Source organism: Phyllobates terribilis, unplaced genomic scaffold (genome assembly GCF_046119375.1).
Source record: "Phyllobates terribilis strain yellow unplaced genomic scaffold, ASM4611937v1 Scaffold_7__3_contigs__length_470593459, whole genome shotgun sequence".
In the NCBI taxonomy this organism is placed as follows: Eukaryota; Metazoa; Chordata; class Amphibia; order Anura; family Dendrobatidae; genus Phyllobates; species Phyllobates terribilis.
Genome location: NW_027362767.1, coordinates 82,904,207 through 82,924,093, shown reverse-complemented (window position 1 = coordinate 82,924,093; position 19,887 = coordinate 82,904,207). Strand labels below are relative to the sequence as shown.

General features: G+C 43.5%; 1 protein-coding gene across 1 annotated transcript in view; it reads right to left on the bottom strand.

The window, feature by feature from the left end:
- Nucleotides 1-19,887, bottom strand: part of COX16 (cytochrome c oxidase assembly factor COX16) — an 89,536-nt gene that overhangs the window by 33,301 nt on the left and 36,348 nt on the right. Inside the window, exon 3 of the mRNA XM_073638901.1 lies at nucleotides 14,141-14,209. Within this exon, the coding sequence (XP_073495002.1) occupies nucleotides 14,141-14,209 (69 nt within the window). The remainder of the gene's footprint in view (nucleotides 1-14,140; nucleotides 14,210-19,887) is intronic.

The following is a 19,887-nucleotide window of genomic DNA, read 5'->3' as shown; positions in this document are numbered from 1 at the left end:
CCAAGGAGATGACATGCAACATTACAAGCGATCCGTTAAAGCGGTTTCGTAAAACAAAAAAAAAACCTAGCCCTCTCGGGGTCGCGTCCTGGGTCTCCGCTGCTACTCCTGGTGTTAGAACCTTGCTCTTAGGTTTTTTTTCCTTTGCTGGTCACATGACCTTGTTGGCCTTTTTAATCCTGCTCCGCCCTTCTGGCTTTGCTGGACTTCATTGTATAACTACTTTCTAGCTAGCCTGTGCTCTGTATCTAACTCTGTTAGTTTGCTTGTTCTACGGACCTCAGTGTTCTATATATTTTGTTTGTTTGTCTGACTGCTACTATTTCTGTTAGGAGGTGTCCCATTTTCCTCCCAGTCCTTAGTACTTGTAGGGATTCCTTCCCCACTTCTATAGGTCTCCGTACAGACTAGCTTAGGACTTTAGCAGGTCTGATCGCAGGATCAGGTTCCCTGTTACATCGTAGGGATTCAGCTGAGTTCTATCGTAGGGACAGATTTCCTCTCTTTCCTTAGCTCTGGTAGCAGAACATAACAGTAAGTCCAGCCAGCAAATTCTCTAAGGAAAGATTTTTCTGTTCCATCATGGTGTCGGTTCAGGATTTGGTTCATCGCCTGCAGGGACTCTCTCTGGAGGTGGCCGAGCTCCGTCAGCACGTGAGTAACTGTCCTGGAGCACATTTCTTGGAGCCTAAGGTATGTTTGCCGGATTTATTTTTTGGTGAACACCGAGAATTTTTTTCATTTAAAAATGCTTGCTTATTGTATTTTCATTTGAGACCCAAGTCCTCTGGGGATGAATCCCAGCGCATAGGGTTCATAATGTCACTTTTGCGCAAAGAGCCTCAGGAGTGGGCCTTTTCTTTGCAACCTAGTGATACATGCTTCAGATCAGTGGATAGTTTTTTTTCTGCTTTGGGACTATTATATGATGATCCTGACCGTGTCGCATCAGCTGAGACTGAGTTAAGACGTTTGAGACAGGGATCAGGTAATGTGGAAAAATATTGTACTCATTTCCGTCGTTGGTCTACTCAAACAGGGTGGAACGATTCTGCTCTGAAAAGTCTATTTCTTGCTGGGCTCAATGAAAGGGTTAAAGACCTGCTAATTGCTTATCCTACACCTGAAGATTTGCAACAGGCTATGCAATTAGCTATACGGGTGGATAGGAGACTGCGTGCAAGGGTTAATGAGAGCAAATCCTCTGCTATGTCAGTTTCTGGTTATGAGAATGTGTGTACTAACAGTGGTGAATCGATGGAGATTGGATCGGTGGCACCTCGCTCTCAAGAAAAAGACCGTCGATTTTCTGAAGGCTTGTGTTTCTATTGCGGAAAATCTGGTCATTTGATTAAAGACTGTGAGCTTCGTATGAAGAAAGAAAAAAAAATGGTCAGTCATGCCCGTATTGCCTGTTTAAATTCCAAGGGTGTATTTTTAGCTGCTTCCACGATTGCTCAGGATAAATTATTGGAATTTCGGGTGTTTGTTGATTGTGGATCTACTCTGAATGTAATTGATGGGGGATTCTTGGAAAGACTCAATTTAAAACCCGAACCTTTATCATCCCCCATTGCTGTGGTTTCTGTGGATGGTTCCCCTTTAAAGAATATTACTCTCAAGGTCTGTGAATTTCCTCTCACTATTAATGGTGTTCACCATGAGAAATTGGATTTGGTAGTTTTGAATAACTTGCCTTCTCCAGTAATATTGGGATTGCCCTGGTTAAAATTTCACAATCCTGTACTGGATTGGTCTACCAATGAAATTAAATCCTGGAGCCATAAATGTTATGACAAGTGTTGTAACGGGCGTATTGCAGCTTTGGATAGGGGAGAATTGCCTGTTCCTATTCAGGATTTTTGGAGAGTTTTTTCTGAGAAGGAATCGCAGGTTTTGCCTCCCCATAGAGACTATGATTGTTCTATTGAATTTGTCCCTGGAGCGACTCTTCCTAAAAGTCGTTTATTTAACCTTACTATTCCTGAGAGGAAGGCTTTGGATGAATATATACAGACAAGTTTGGCCGCCGGTCACATTAGGCCCTCTAAGTCTCCTGTGGCGGTTGGATTTTTTTTTGTAAAAAAAAAGGACGGCGGTTTACGTCCTTGTCTGGATTTTCGTGAGATTAGCAAAATTACTGTACGCAATCCTTACCCACTGCCATTGATTCCTGATCTGTTTAATCAGTTAATGGGGCCAAGTGGTTCTCTAATATTGACCTTCGGGGGCATACAATCTGTTGCGCATGAAGGAGGGTGACGAATGGAAGACTGCTTTTAACACTCCTGTGGGTCATTTTGAGAATCTGGTTATGCCTTTTGGTCTTACTAATGCTCCTGCATTTTTTCAGAATCTTATTAATGACATCCTTAGACCTTTGATCGGCAAAAATGTGGTTGTGTATTTGGATGACATTTTGATTTATTCGCCGGATCTGGAGTCTCATTGGCGAAGCGTACGTGAGGTATTACAATTGTTAATGGACAATTCGCTTTTTGCTAAGCTGGAGAAATGTGAGTTCGCTGTACAGAGAATTAGTTTTTTGGGTTACATTATCTCCAGCGAAGGTTTTGAGATGGACCCGGTTAAAGTTCAAGCTGTACAGGAATGGCCTAGGCCTATTGGTTTGAAATCGATACAGAGGTTTTTAGGTTTCGCCAATTATTACAGAAAATTCATAAAAAATTTTTCTAGTATTGTCAAACCTCTGACCGATCTCACCAGGAAAGGTGCTGATGCGGTTCAGTGGTCTTCTGAGGCCATTGAAGCTTTTGTGTATCTCAAGGAGAGGTTCACCTCTGCTCCCATCCTTATGCAGCCTGATGTGACTAAGCCGTTTTTGGTTGAGGTTGATGCTTCTTCGGTGGGGGTTGGCGCAGTATTGTCTCAGGATAACGGGGATGGATTACATCCCTGTGCCTTTTTTTCAAAAATTTTTTCGGAGACTGAACTGAATTACGATATTGGTAATCGGGAATTATTGGCTATTAAACTCGCATTTGAACACTGGCGCCACTTCTTGGAAGGTGCGGAATTTCCCGTTCAGGTTCTTACGGATCATAAAAATCTGATATATCTTGATGCTGCCAAGCGCCTGAATGCCCGTCAGGCTAGGTGGGCACTGTTTTTCTCGCGGTTTAATTTCTCCGTTACTTACATCCCTGGTACTAAGAATGTTAAGGCGGATGCCTTGTCTCGCAGTTTTTCTCCCATAGTTGGTGCTGAGAAAGAGGAGAACATTTTACAAGAAGGTGTTGTGATAGCTGCTTTGGACTCCGTTTTGGAAGACGAGATTCTTAAAGCACAGGAGAATGCCCCATCTAACACTCCTCATGGGAGGTTGTTTGTGCCTGGGACCTTTAGGAGAGATTTGTTTGTTGAGTGTCACGAATCTCGGTTGGCAGGTCATCCCGGAATCTCTGAGACCAAGAGACTGGTGGGTCGCAGTTTTTGGTGGCCTGGATGGCAGAAGGAAGTCATTAAGTGGGTGCGTCAATGTACTATATGTGCTAGATCTAAGTCCTCACATACTCCTGCTGCGGGGTTGCTTTGTCCTTTGGAGGTTCCCAGTGCTCCTTGGACACATTTGGCTATGGACTTTATAACTGACCTTCCCCCCTCTGAGGGTTTTACTGTCATCTGGGTGGTCGTGGACCGTTTTAGCAAGATGTGTCACTTGGTTCCCTTCGTCAAACTGCCCTGCGCTAAAACTCTCGCTAAGGCCTTTGTCAAGGAAATTGTCAGACTTCATGGCGTTCCTACTGACATTGTTTCTGATAGGGGTCCTCAGTTCGTGGCTCGTTTTTGGCGTGCCTTTTGTGACAGGTTGGGAGTTCATTTATCGTTCTCGTCCGGATATCATCCTGAATCTAATGGCCAGACAGAAAGGAAAAACCAGGATGTTGAGCAGTTCTTGCGTTGTTTTGTGGCAGACAATCAAGAGGGGTGGTCTGAGTTTCTGCCACTTGCTGAATTTGCTCTGAACAATCATACATCTTCTTCTGCTGGTTGTTCGCCTTTTTTTTGTTGTTCTGGGAGACATCCGTCGTTTGGGTCGTTCTCCAAGTTGGGATCTGCCGTGCCTGAGGAGGAGAATTTTTCCGGTGATTTGGAGAGAGTTTGGACGGATGTGCGTGGTAATCTTCAGGAGGCCAACAGAAAATCTAAGGACTACTTTGATAGGAAACGACAGGAGGTTTTGTTCGCTGTTGGTGACATGGTTTGGTTGTCCTCTAGGAATCTGCGGTTGAGGATTCCTTCTAAGAAATTGGGTCCCAAGTTTGTAGGGCCCTTTAAGGTGCTTCAGGTTGTCAACCAATCTGCTGTTAGGTTGGAGGTTCCTACCTCCTGGAGAATTAATCCGGTATTTCATGTCTCTCTGTTGAAAAAAGCTGTTGTATCGGATTGTGACGCCTCTGCCTCTGTTCCTCCGGTGGTGGAGGACGGGGAATATGAAATTTCTCACATCCTTAACTCTAGACTGTATAGAGGTAGTTTGCAGTATCTTGTGGCCTGGAAAGGTTTCGGACCCGAGGATAACTCTTGGGTGAGGTCGGATGATGTTTCTGCGTCCAGACTTATCAGAGCGTTTCACAGGAGATTTCCTGATAAGCCTGGTCCTAGGGGATCCGGAGGATCCTCTTAGAAGGGGGGGTACTGTTAGAACCCTGCTCTTAGGTTTTTTTTCCTTTGCTGGTCACATGACCTTGTTGGCCTTTTTAATCCTGCTCCGCCCTTCTGGCTTTGCTGGACTTCATTGTATAACTACTTTCTAGCTAGCCTGTGCTCTGTATCTAACTCTGTTAGTTTGCTTGGTCTACGGACCTCAGTGTTCTATATATTTTGTTTGTTTGTCTGACTGCTACTATTTCTGTTAGGAGGTGTACCATTTTCCTCCCAGTCCTTAGTACTTGTAGGGATTCCTTCCCCACTTCTATAGGTCTCCGTACAGACTAGCTTAGGACTTTAGCATGTCTGATCGCAGGATCAGGTTCCCTGTTACATCGTAGGGATTCAGCTGAGTTCTATCGTAGGGACAGATTTCCTCTCTTTCCTTAGCTCTGGTAGCAGAACATAACACCTGGCCTCTGTTAGATCACGTCAGCAGCGCTGCAGCCAGTCAGTGAGCTCAGGGTGTTTGAGCCGCTTGTGCTCAGTTACTGGCTGCAGCGTTGTTGACATGAAGTCAGCCAATGCCAGGAGCAGCAGCAAAGACTTGGCACTGGACCCGGGGAGGGTGAATAAAACAGTTTTTAATATTGCACATCGGTCTAAATTGCTCTTTGATGTATAAGGGTAACCTGTCTCTAACAAAAGAAAAAAATGCTGAGAGGTTACAACAAATGGTAGTGGGTCGTTGACAGATCGGAGAGTAGAAGCGGTAAGACAAACTGTATCCATTCATAACAGAAAGGTGGGATTTTAGTTCAGGGCAGGCCAGTCATTGAACGCTGGGAGGTGAAAGGACGCTCCAGAAAGTATAGTGCTGACGAAAAGAAGCCGCCAATTCAGAGTGGATGGCAAGTTACAAAGCATATAAAGTGGGATAGTTCCTGAATTGTAGACACGGCTATGTGTGAAATAACAGCAAATCTCTGCATGACTTTGCCACAGAAAAAGAGAGCTCAGACCATTGTACAGATATATTAAAACATTAAATTAGCATTGAATACTGACTCAAAAAAGGCTAGATATAAGGTGGAGATTGGCAGAATGATCATACACAGCAAAGCCGAGTTCATCGGCGTTCCGCTGCCTACAGTCACAGCCACATGTTGTGCGCACACATTATGTGTCTGAATGTAAACCTACGGAGGCATCCTCCACGCAGCAGTCACACGATTTGTCACGTGTCAGCCTGCATTTAGAAATGGTCATCCAGTCCCAGCCTAAGGCTAGAGCTGGAGCTGGATTTCCTTCTAACAAGCACCGTCTTTTAGCTTCCAGATCAGCACTTTACACGGCCATTTTCTAGATACACAGAGTGTGTATTCTGCATCCGGGCAGCCGATATACACAAAGACTCTATCCGAAATCACTATATATTGTGTGCTTAATTGGGGTTTTCCAATGTCTTTATGGCAGGCACTTTCGCCAACTTTTTATTAAGCGATGGTAAATCCAACCTTGTGTCAGAACTGCAACACCGACCACTTTCCTTCCGTGCAGTTTGAGCATCGGACCGGTGTCGTAATTCTCAGAACAGAAGAAACAGTGCCACTCCTGACCCAGATCTAAGCCGATATATGTCCGGGTGAAACTTTAATTTGGTCATAAATCAGCTTAGAAGAAAATTTAGAAGAAGAGAGATTAAATGTTACAGTCCCTGACATCAAAACGAGCTCACTGATGGATTCTCAGTTAACTCACTCTGTGGCCATTATGAGATAATGCAACACAGGGGTTATAGAAAGGCAAACAGTGCAAAATGTTTACTGAAACCCAACAGCAAAAATACATTTTTACTAAAAATGCAGACATTTATGTAGTAAGAAACTGCTTTAAAAAAAAAGTTGTCCATTTCGTTTACATGAAAAAAAATGATTTAAACAATAGGTAACTTTCTGATTTCTTTAAAGAAGGGCTGAGGGGTAATGTCACTCCTTCTGGAAAGGGACATGCCTGTGTAAGGAGACTTATAGGCCAATAGGGTTGAAAGGTGAAAACAAGCAGGATAATGGATAACTTCCTGATCGGCAGTGGTCCAACCGTTGATGGGCATAAAGGGCAACTTTTATCGCTCGACTGGGTCTCTTTTCCTAGTTACAAAATGGAGCAGCAGGTCAAATACTGGACCAGCACTCCATTCATTTTCTAAGGGGCTGCTGGAAAAAGCCATGTGCAGCACTCTTATCACGACTGTTGTTGGATATCCCATGGCCAGGGGCTCCTTCCTAAGGGCTGTCCTTAGCACTAGGGGAGCCCTAGCTATCCCTGCTCCCCGGATTACTTCTGATGGTGAAGACGCCGGGCGACGTACCTTGCTGAGCTCCTGAATCCACCCTTAATAGGATCCCTTCTCCAGCCAGGGAAGTGGGGAGTAGTAGTGTACGAGAGGATGAGGCTTTGCACACAACTGAATAACCAAGCAAGTGTCTTTAGAACACTCCAAAGGCCTCCTCAAACAACCAACACCCCCAGAACTAGGCAGTATGAAACTAACTCTGTCAATCCCTGATTGCTAGAGGTGAGTATATACAGTCATGGCCAAAAGTATTGAGAATGACACCAAAATTATATTTTCACATGATCTGCTGGCCTCTGGTTTTTATTAGTGTTTGTCTGATGTTTATATCACATACAGAAATATAATTGCAATCATATTATGAGTACCAATAAGTTATATTGACAGTTAGAATGAGTTAATGCAGCAAGTCAATATTTGCAGTGTTGCCCCTTATTCTCCAAGACCTCTGTAATTCTCCCTGGCATGCTCTCAATCAACTTTTGGACCAAATCCTGACTGATAGCAGTCCATTCTTGCATAATCAATGCTGCATTTTGCCAGAATTTGTTGGTTTTTGTTTGTCCACCCGTCTCTTGATGATTGACCACAAGTTCTCAATGGGATTAAGATCTGGGGAGTTTCCAGGCCATGGACCCAAAATCTCTATGTTTTGTTCCATGAGCCATTTAGTTATCACCTTTGCTTTATGGCAAGGTGCTCCATCATGCTGGAAAAGGCATTGTTGGGTGCCAAACTGCTCTTGGACGGTTGGGAGAAGTTGCTCTTGGAGGACATTCTGGTGCCATTCTTTATTCATGGCTGTGTTTTTAGGCAAGACTGTGAGTGAGCCGATTCCCTTGGCTGAGAAGCAACCCCACACATGAATGGTTTCAGGATGCTTTACAGTTGGCATGAGACAAGACTGGTGGTAGCGCTCACCTCTTCTTCTCCGAATAAGCTGTTTTCCAGATGTCCCAAACAATCGAAAAGGGGATTCATCAGAGAAAATGACTTTGCCCCAGTCCTCAGCAGTCCACTCCCTGTACCTTTTGCAGAATATCAGTCGGTCCCTGATGTTTTTTCTGGAGAGAAGTGGCTTCTTTGCTGCCCTCCTTGAAACCAGCCCTTGCTCAAAGAGTCTCCGCCTCACAGTGCGTGCAGAAGCACTCACACCAGCCTGCTGCCATTCCTGAGCAAGCTCGGCACTGCTGGTAGTCCGATCCCACAGCTGAAACAGTTTTAAGATACGGTCCTGGCGCTTGCTGGTCTTTCTTGGGCGCCCTGGAACCTTTTTGACAACAATGGAAGCTCTCTCCTTGAAGTTCTTGATGATGCGATAGATTGTTGACTGAGGTGCAATCTTTGTAGCTGCGATACTCTTCCCTGTTAGGCCATTTTTGTGCAGTGCAATGATGGCTGCACGTGTTTCTTTAGAGATAACCATGGTTAACTGAAGAGAAACAATGATACCAAGAACCAGCCTCCTTTTAAACTGTCCAGTGATGTCATTCTTACTTAATCATGACTGATTGATCGCCAGCCCTGTCCTCATCAACACCCACACCTGTGATAATGGATCAATCACTAAAACGATGTTAGCTGCTCCTTTTAAGGCAGGACTGCAATGATGTTGAAATGTGTTTTAGGGGTTAAAGTTCATTTTCTGGGCAAATATTGACTTTGCAAGTACAGTAATTGCTGTTAAGCTGATCACTCTTTGACATTCAGGAGTATATGCAAATTGCCATGAAGCAGTAAACTTTGGAAAAATTACTATTTGTCTCATTCTCAATACTTTTGGCCATGACTGTATAGCAGAGAGCAGTGGCTAACACTGAACAGCTGAGAGCATCAATGCTGGAAAGCTCCAGAAGCTCTCAACTCAACAGATTAACCCCTGCACTGCTAACAGAAATTGGCACTGTTAAATATGAAGGAGAAGTGCTTCTGATCAGTGCAAGAGTATGTGAAATCAGACGCTGCGGTCTTCTGGCCCCTCTCTGTTGGAGTAAACTTGTGACAACTCAGCAGCCACATAGGGGAAGAATGGAGCGGCGGTCAAGTATACGCACTGCTGTTACATTCTAATCGTTCATTCAGATGTCCGTGGCAATCGGTCCGAGCATGGTAGTTTCATATATTTCTATGAAGCTGTCAAACTCTGGTTGGAAGACCCGCGGCCAGTTTATGCATTGGAGTGTCCCACTTCGTTGCTCGGTGCAGATCCCACCCGATCAACCCCTTTATGAACGAAATTAAAAAGGGTTATCCCTACGACACGTGGCGAAATAAGTTGTTTGCAGAGCAATCACATGATGTTGGTTAGTGGCTCTCTGATTCATGGATGTGGGTCCTGGGCTGGGGACCTTCAAGTGTGGCATTAAGGCACATGGAAAGTTATCAAACTTAAGAATACATACAAGGAGAGTATACATCCCTCACTGACCCTTAATCTCGTTGTATGACAAAATGCAATCAATACAGGAATCTGTCCTGTCCAAAATTACGGTCTTATTTTGTGCCCATCGTAGTTGGGCGTAACATGTGTTGAGCAGATCTTACATACAAAAAGCAACGCATTGTGCGAGGCCAAAGGTAATCCTTGGAAATGCATTAACAGTGCATCCAAATTGCCTGATATTTCAGCTGTACTTCCCCGGATCTCTGATCTCGCAGTGTACATTACACATTTGGCTCCAGTGAAGTTAGAGGACTGTCATTAGCATTATGTAAATGCCTTGGTGAATCATATTTCCCACTCTCGACTGTCCTGGTAGAGGATGATGACTGCCTTGGGTCAGAAACCTATTAAGCAAAGCAGGTTATTCACTGCAACCTCACTTCATTAAGTACTGCCTGTGGGGTGGCCCGTTCACAAATAACTATATCAGGGAAAAAGATAGATCATCTGATAGTGACAAGAAACTAGGGAGAAAAAAAAGTGGCTTCACTCCACTGTATTAGTAACTATGAAAATATATGCATCGGTGAGCACTGGGCTTATCTCAGCAAACCTTTTTTCGTAATGATTAGCAGGACCGAGTCCACCAGCCATATTGTTCATCCGTGGCCGCTGGAACAGCTTCTACCCCTGACATCACCATTAGATTCTCATTTGATTAGCCATCCTGGTGTGACATCGTCGTTGCACATGTGACATAGCACCAGGCCGGCTAATCAAAAACAGAGCTGCTGCTAAGAGACCGTTTTCAGGACTCCCGTTCAGATTACTGACTGGTTCCTGCGAATCGATTCCCACCAACTCTACCCATAGGGTTAGGAGGACAGATTTCTCAATTTTATTAAATTTCTAACATTAAAAAGGAGTAGTCGTCTAATAATACTATTCATTAATAATATTAGCAAATACCTCCTATTAGAAATGTAGTATAGTCCTTCAAATTCATTATGTCACTTACCTCATGTGCAGGGCAATGCAGTAGCTTAGGTATCCAAGGTCACGACCACCAAGAGCAGTCTAACTGTCACTATACGAGTGGTCGTAACCATGGATACCTAAGATACTGCAATGCCCTGCACATGAGGTAAGAGACAGCGAATCTGAAGAACTATACTACATTTCTAATTGGAGGTATTTGCTAATATTATTATTATTACACCTACTACATATTGGGATGCACTCTTGAGATGGAAATACCTCTTTAACCCCTTTTCCACCCTAAAAGCCTCTAAAAGGAGGACCCAGACACAGGCAGCCACCAGCTAGCAAGGGTCTAGTTTCAGCCCTCTTCTCCTTACCTTATCTCTTGTACCCTTTTATAACGGTAAAACGACCAATTCTTGGGTGAAACATAGAATATTCTGCTATTTGATATATATTGTACTCTGCAAACGATAACCATATTGTACTCTGCAAACGATAACCGTAATGTATTTTGAAATGATACACTTTATGAAATCAGCCCATACTCGCCAAGACACTAAAACTCTTATATTGATGCAGAGTGTGTACAAGGCCTTATAAGATTAATTTATACATGACAAGATGGTAAATTCTGAATTTACCTGACTTGATAAATGACCATGCAGGTCTGAAACATGTTGCTTGGGAGCGCAGTGGATATTTCTGTTCTGCCTTTTTAATTTTTGTGCTGTTGGGTTCAACCATTTTTTGTGCTTTTTTGCACTACCGAATCAATAAAGCAATTATTTTAGGAATATGTACGTGCCGGCTATCGTTTGGACTGTTACTATAATATGTCGAGCCTATCATTCCAAGGTTGGATGGGTTTACATATACATGTCCGGTGGTTTTCCGGGTGGGACATAACATATGCACCAGATTGACACCCATAGGACTCTTTTCACATCACTATTCACTTTGTGTGTCTGTTCCATTTTGAATAGATAAACTGAACTAGTCCTGGCTGCAAATGCAGCACAGGGGCCCCATTGATTTATATGGGGTATGTCTGGCTTCTATTTTTTTTTTTTTTTTTATTTTTTTTTTTAAGAATGGAGGAAATAGTCATGCATGCAGAAATTTTTCTTCCATTCTTAAAAAAAAACAAAAAAAACAAAACAGACACCGGACGGGCCCTGTATAAATCAATTGAACCCCAGTGCTTTATTTGCAACAAGAATGCAACAGACAAACTGAAAAGATAAACAGGGATATGGACAGAGCCTAAATGCAAGCAGCATTTTTCTATCCGGCCCAAGCAGAAGTCTGCGACACAACTGACATCACTGCTCACAAAACATTCCCATAGAAAACCATAGGCCCCACTATCAGTATTTGGTCAGTATTATTTCTCAGGAGTGGGAGCCAAAACCAGGAGCGGGTGATAAATGCAGAATTGGTGACTAGTTTCTATTATACCTTTTCTCTGATTGTTCCTCACCTGGTCTTGGCTCCCACTCCTGAGAAAAAATAGTGACCGAATACTGACCCAATACTGATAGTGGGGCCATGGCCTTAGGGTAAGTATTCAGATCAGTTCCCCTTGTGATGTACTATGCCGCAGATAATCATGATAGACGTATAAGAAGAGGGTCTTAGATGCCCACCTTAAAAAAGAAAAAAAAAAAAAACACGAAAATAGAGAAAAAAAAGCAAAACAACACAACAACAACCTAATAGGTGAATGGTGTGTGTGTGTGTGTGTGTGTGTGTGTGTGTGTGTGTGTGTGTGTGTGTGTGTGTGTATATCTAGAATATAACCGGGGATGCGTGTCTCTGTCTGAAGCCTCGATAGACTGCGCATGCGCGACACGCAGTTTGGCTCCAGACAGAAGCAGGCATCCAGCCGTTACAGGTAAGAGGAGTGTATGGGGCCGGAGATCACGGTATGCGTAGACACTGAACGCACACCGCGCTCTCCGGCGCCATACTTACCTGACCGGGAGGAGCGTTGCTGCGGCGCCTCTCTTCGCCGGAGACCGGGGCAGGAGTGAAGCGTCGGATCGCCGCATAAGCATAGCGATATCCGGCACCATTTTACTGAAGACACATTTGCAGTGTATCTTCAGCAAAATGGAGCCGGACAGCGCGGTGCTCCGGCGCCGCACTCCTCCCCCGGGCTCCGGCAGAACAGGACACAGCAGCGCTGGAGCACAGAGAAGAAAGGTGAGTATAAGTGTTTATTTTTGTGTATGTGTGCAGCGTGAAAGGGATGAGGGGTGCCATACATACCAGGATTGGGGGGTGAGGGGTGCCATGCATACCAAGATTGGGGATGAGGGGTGCCATGCATACCAGGATTGGAGATGAGAGGTGCCATGCATACCAGGATAGGGATGAGGAGTACCACACATACCATGATTGCGGGTGAGGGGTGCCATGCATTACAGGATAGGGAATAGGGGTGCCATGCATACCAGGATAGGATGGGGGCATCACATACCAGCATGGGAGACCATATACCAATAAAAATGCTCGCCACCCGGGCGTAGAAAGGGTTCAATATATATATATATATACACAATATATTCAATATATATATATATATATATATACACACACACACACTGCTCAAAAAAATAAAGGGAACACTCAAATAACACATCCTAGATCTGAATGAATGAAATATTCTCATTGAATACTTTGTTCTGTACAAAGTTGAATGTGCTGACAACAAAATCACACAAAAATCATCAATGGAAATCAAATTTATTAACCAATGGAGGCCTGGATTTGGAGTCACCCCCAAAATTAAAGTGGAAAAACACACTACAGGCTGATCCAACTTTGATGTAATGTCCTTAAAACAAGTCAAAATGAGGCTCAGTATTGTGTGTGGCCTCCACGTGCCTGTATGACCTCCCTACAACGCCTGGGCATGCTCCTGATGAGGTTGTGGATGGTCTCCTGTGGGATCTCCTCCCAGACCTGGACTAAAGCATCCGCCAACTCCTGGACAGTCTGTGGTGCAACGTGACGTTGGTGGATGGAGCGAGACATGATGTCCCAGATGTGCTCAATCGCATTCAGGTCTGGGGAATGGGCGGGCCAGTCCATAGCTTCAATGCCTTCATCTTGCAGGAACTGCTGACACACTCCAGCCACATGAGGTCTGGCATTGTCCTGCATTAGGAAGAACCCAGGGCCAACCGCAACAGCATATGGTCTCACAAGGGGTCTGAGGATCTCATCTCGGTACCTAATGGCAGTCAAGCTACCTCTGGCGAGCACATGGAGGGCTGTGCGGCCTTCCAAAGAAATGCCACCCCACACCATTACTGACCCACTGCCAAACCGGTCATGCTGAAGGATGTTGCAGGCAGTAGATCGCTCTCCACGGCGTCTCCAGACTCTGTCACACACATGTACAGTATACAGTATATGTGTGTGTGTGTGTGTGTGTGTGTGTGTGTGTGTGTGTGTGTGTGTGTGTGTGTGTGTGTGTGTGTGTGTGTGTGTATACACTATGTTATATCAAAATGAAAAAGTAGAAAAAGTAAAAAGTTAAAGAGATGATGTAAGCCATGCACCAATGGTTAATAAACTGGGCGAGTGGGTTTCATTTATTTTTTTATCCTAGATTATAGGCCAGATGATGTGGAGAAGAAGAAATGAAGGGCCGGAGCTTGCAATTCCTATAGATGGAAAGTGCTTATTTTGGTTTTGTGTAAATCGCCCAACTCTGTGGTGCGAGGGGCGGAGGAGTGGTCAGGAGGTTTCCATGGAGGAAAAAAAAAAAAAAGGTAAAATTACTAGGAGTGACATACCTCGTACTCAGATTCCAGGGTTACATCTCGGTCTTTATTTTTGATGAGGCCCGCTGCAGAGGGGTCCACCTGCAAATTAGAGAGATGTAAGTGAAGAAAGCCCACACATATTGTGACCACAGGTAATAATTACAAGCTTTATCATAAGGTATGTATATACCAAACACCAGTATACCAGATGTGGGCCGAAGGACGCTATAGTGGGCACAAGATCTGATACAACAGCGGACCCCTAAGTTCCAGGAGAGGACAAGCCCAAATAGTCAATGAAACAAACTACTAAATGTTCCATAGAATATATTAGGATACATCCATCTTGCTCACTCCAAAATCTTAAGTAAAGACCCCCCATTCACATTAGATGACCTAACAGAGGATATGGGGCCGTCCCGACTCTCCCCTAACAGAGGATATGGGGCCGTCCCGACTCTCCCCTAACAGAGGATATGGGGCCGTCCCGACTCTCCCCTAACAGAGGATATGGGGCCGTCCCGACTCTCCCCTAATAGAGGATATGGGGCCGTCCCGACTCTCCCCTAATAGAGGATATGGGGCCGTCCCGACTCTCCCCTAACAGAGGATATGGGGCCGTCCCGACTCTCCCCTAACAGAGGATATGGGGCCGTCCCGACTCTCCCCTAACAGAGGATATGGGGCCGTCCCGACTCTCCCCTAACAGAGGATATGGGGCCGTCCCGACTCTCCCCTAACAGAGGATATGGGGCCGTCCCGACTCTCCCCTAATAGAGGATATGGGGCCGTCCCGACTCTCCCCTAATAGAGGATATGGGGCCGTCCCGACTCTCCCCTAATAGAGGATATGGGGCCGTCCCGACTCTCCCCTAATAGAGGATATGGGGCCGTCCCGACTCTTCCCTAATAGATGATGTCAGGGGAGAGAGGAATTGGGCACAGCTAGAATTTCAATGCCAGATACTTCAACTTTCAGTGGAGAAAAGTAACTTTCTCCCCTCTCCCTGTGGAAAACATAAGATGATTTGAGGGAGTTGGGGTGGTCAGAAGAGATTGCTGCCTGCCTGCCGAATGTTCAGCGGACAGAGGTCTCATGAATATTGCCAGTTTTAGACCAGACTTCAGCTGTAAGAAAGATTGAGTAACATGGACCTTAACCCACTATCCTCCCTGTCTACAATGGAAATCCATGCAATCTAAGTCGTATATACCCCTTTTTCTAAACTCCAACCCAAATTAAAACGGAGATAGAAGAGGACTCAGACAAGGTTTTTGTATATAGCTGCAAATGACAAGTAATACGGGTTTCATTAGTTTTTTTTTAATAAGTTTAACGTTCCTTAAATTGAGAGTATAAATTAAATTAATATTTATTCTAAAAGCGAGTCCTTGGAGACTTTCATAACCCACACAGGTTGCCGTTATACAATATGTGTATTTGTAACAGTAATGTAATTAATATACGCTGAAGATTACACCACATACATATTTATGGATCACCGCCAAGTGCTCGCCTATAAAAATGGCATTACATCAGTCTGTTTTTACACCTTACATTAGCCGAGCAATAATAGCACAAGAATGATTAGTTAACTGAATTTATCACCAAATGAGTTTTACATGTTAATTGCCGGCTTTTATAATAAATGAGAGAAGGAAGACTGGAGCTCTTTTTTTCATGCAATATTTTTTCCTAATTTCCGAGATAATCATCCGTGCGCTCCAGCCATTCCGATCTGCTGAGTTTTAACAAAATAGATCTGTGTAAGGATTATCCAGCGGAGTGTGAGGAATCATTATGCTGCAGCCAAAAGAGAAAGAAACGCAATCCGACAAGATGAAAGTTTTATACTAGACAGATTGGGGCTTTAAAGCTATAAATATATAAATGTGATCATAAATGAATATATCCCAGTGTCTCATGCAATAAGAATTGGAAAAGTCATTTGTTTTGTTTTTTTGTCCATCACGTTCTAAAACTGTATTATTCCTTTCCTTAGTTATTTCTGTATCTGGGGAAGTTGGCCTACAAGAACAATGCTGTCATGGTTTATTGGGTCTAATTTAGAGATAAAACACAAGAAAAAAGCAGGACCAGACGGGGTATATTGCCCCAGGTCCGCTCACATTTAGGGCTCATTCACACGTCAATTTTTCACGTGACAGTTTATGGGGCTGTTCACATGTCAGTAATTTTTTGGCGTACTGAGTGGTCCGTGCAAAACCATGAAGACATGGCCGACATTGAGCTAAGTATCATATAAAACTCAGCAATGAAAGTCTATGGGTCTGTGGGAGGAGGTGATGTACAGACGCGTTTCAGACATTATGGTCCTTAATCATTGTATGAGTGTCTTGTCCAAACTCACAGATATTTGTACAAAGTCTGGTTTAAATAAGTGCACACAGAGTGACCAATGAAAGAACAATGAAAGAACAAATGGTTAAAACAGAATGAAGATATAATTGTGTGGAGATAATTAGTCTTCATTATGTTTTAACCATTTGTTCTTTCATTGTGGGGGTCGTGGGGGCTGTGACTTCTCTGCATATGATTTTTAAAATACTTTTCCAATAAAGGATTATTGATTTTAAAGAAGACTTCTGGATGCTGGATCACTCCTTGTTTTTTTCCAATAAGAAATAACAGGGAAAAAGTATTGAACACATGAAGAAAGAAACATGCAAAAAGCCGTGGAAAGTCATGACACCAGCAGCAATCTATCAGTAATTAGAAAGCAATCCTGCCACTTATTATTTTTCACTATCAACTGGTTCAATTGATGGCCTGCAAAAAGGGGTCTCATTACCAAGGTGCCACACAAGAAACATCTCATGATGGGTAAAAACAGTGAGCTGTCTCAAGACCTTCCCAACCTTATTGTTGCAAAACATACTGATGGCCTATAAAAAGGCATCTCATTACCAAGGGGGTCACTCAAGAACCATCAGTGATCTTTCACTCGAGCCTCTTCACTTTCTGACTCCGGAGGGTGTGGACATGCCTGTCTGCCTCTCTACTAGATTGTGGAGACAATACGGCGCCGGACTACTGGCAGCCCATTGCAGCAGCAGAAGCTTCTACTTTATTTCAGTTACAGTTTTGTTACAGTTATTTTATTTTATTATTTTATTTTATTTTCTTACCTTCACTGGATTACAACGTTCCTGTATTTTTTCCGCAATTTCCTCCGGGATAAATAAAGTATATCTTATCTTATCTTATCTTATAAGGCCTAATATTAGACAGATACTTCTTCACATAAATATTAACAGCAGTAGACTGAATCAGACCATATTTGTTTGTATAGAAGCTTTATCTGAGCATGTTCTTATCTGGGCAAAGGTAATTGTGAGGAGATAGGTGATGTCACAGATCACCTCCTCCTATTAGGAATGGTGGATCCTGTGTTATACTGTATATAAAAGATGCCATCAGTCATTGTACAGGAGGAGAAGGAGAGCTTTGACATCACCTATTTACTGAACCTGCGTTACTTACTCTACATAGAGGAGTTACCCGTCAATGTAATCCTGCTTAAAGGAGCCGATTGGTTTAGGATATCCATTATCAAACATGTTATAATGGCATTTTGAGTTAATAGATAATCCCCCATTCAGAAGCCCTATTAGTCAGAAGGGAGAGAAGCTGCAATCAGGATTTCTCCATATAGAGGAATGGTCATGTCCTTTCTTTACAAAAATTATTCAGTAATTTAAATGGAAACAGTGGAATGATTCATTTCCCCCATGGTGGCATTGTAAGCTAAATTACCACTTTTCGCTACTTTTCTCTATAGATTCAGGATAAATGATAAGGCTCCCTGTGGGACAACTTGTGATCAGTCCTATTCTCCTATACAGTGGTGGCCAAAAGTATTGGCACCCCTGCAATTCTGTCAGATAATACTCAGTTTCTTCCTGAAAATGATTGCAATCACAAATTCTTTGGTCTTATTATCTTCATTTAATTTGCTTGCAAGGAAAAAACACAAAAGAGAATGAAGCAAAAATCAAATCATTGATCATTTCACACAAAACTCCAAAAATGGGCCAGACAAAAGTATTGGCACCCTCAGCCTAATACTTGGTTGCACAACCTTTAGCCAAAATAACTGCGAACAACCGCTTCCGGTAACCATCAATGAGTTTCTTACAATGCTCTGCTGGAATTGTAGACCATTCTTCTTTGGCAAACTGCTCCAGGTCCCTGATATTTGAAGGGTGCCTTCTCCAAACTGCCATTTTGAGATCTCTCCACAGGTGTTCTATGGGATTCAGGTCTGGACTCATTGCTGGCCACCTTAGAAGTCTCCAGTGCTTTCTATCAAACCATTTTATAGTGCTTTTGGAAGTGTGTTTTGGGTCATTGTCCTGCTGGAAGACCCATGACCTCTGAGGGAGACCCAGCTTTCTCACACTGGGCCCTACATTATGCGGCAAAATTTGTTGGTAGTCTTCAGACTTCATAATGCCATGCACACGGTCAAGCAGTCCAGTGCCAGAGGCAGCAAAGCAACCCCAAAACATCAGGGAACCTCCGCCATGTTTGACTGTAGGGACTGTGTTCTTTTCTTTGAATGCCTCTTTTTTTTTCCTGTACACTCTATGTTGATGCTTTTTCCCAAAAAGCTCTACTTTTGTCTCATCTGACCAGAGAACATTCTTCCAAAACGTTTTAGGCTTTCTCAGGTAAGTTTTGGCAAACTCCAGCCAGCCTTTTTTATGTCTCGGGGTAAGAAGTGTGGTCTTCCTCTTCCTGGGTATCCTACCATACAGTCCCTTTTCATTCAGACGCCGACGGATAGCACGGGTTGACACTGTTGTACCCTCGGACTGCAGGGCAGCTTGAACTTGTTTGGATGTTAGTCGAGGTTCTTTATCCACCATCCGCACAATCTTGCGTTGAAATCTCTCGTCAATTTTTCTTTTCCGTCGTCCACATCTAGGGAGGTTAGCCACAGTGCCATGGGCTTTAAACTTCTTGATGACACTGCGCACGGAAGACACAGGAACATTCAGGTCTTTGGAGATGGACTTGTAGCCTTGAGATTGCTCATGCTTCCTCACAATTTGGTTTCTCAAGTCCTCAGACAGTTCTTTGGTCTTCTTTCTTTTCTCCATGCTCAATGTGGTACACACAAGGACACAGGACAGAGGTTGAGTCAACTTTAATCCATGTTAACTGGCTGCAAGTGTGATTTAGTTATTGCCAACACCTGTTAGGTGCCACAGGTAAGTTACAGGTGCTGTTAATTACACGAATTAGAGAAGCATCACATGATTTTTCAAACAGTGCCAATACTTTTGTCCACCCCCTTTTTTAGGTTTGGTGTGGAATTATATCCAATTTGGCTTTAGGGCAATTCTTTTTGTGTTTTTTCATTGAAGACAAATTAAATGAAGATAATAATACCAAAGAATTTGTGATTGCAATCATTTTCAGGAAGAAACTGAGTATTATCTGACAGAATTGCAGGGGTGCCAATACTTTTGGCCACCACTGTATATATATCCATCTCCAAAGCGAAACCTTCAATGACCAATTTTGGTCCCTTGACATGTGTCTGAGATATGTATAAGTAATAGGAAAAAAGTGATTATTGGCCACTTCTATCAGGGATAAATGACACTCATCACTTCTTGCGCACCGCCATGGATTACATTACCGCCTGGCAGTTTAATTCAGTAAAAGATGCAGAGGTCAAGCGAGAACAAGAAAAAGCTTGACAATTTCCCATCATTATCTGATGGGCACAGATCGTCTAATCTAC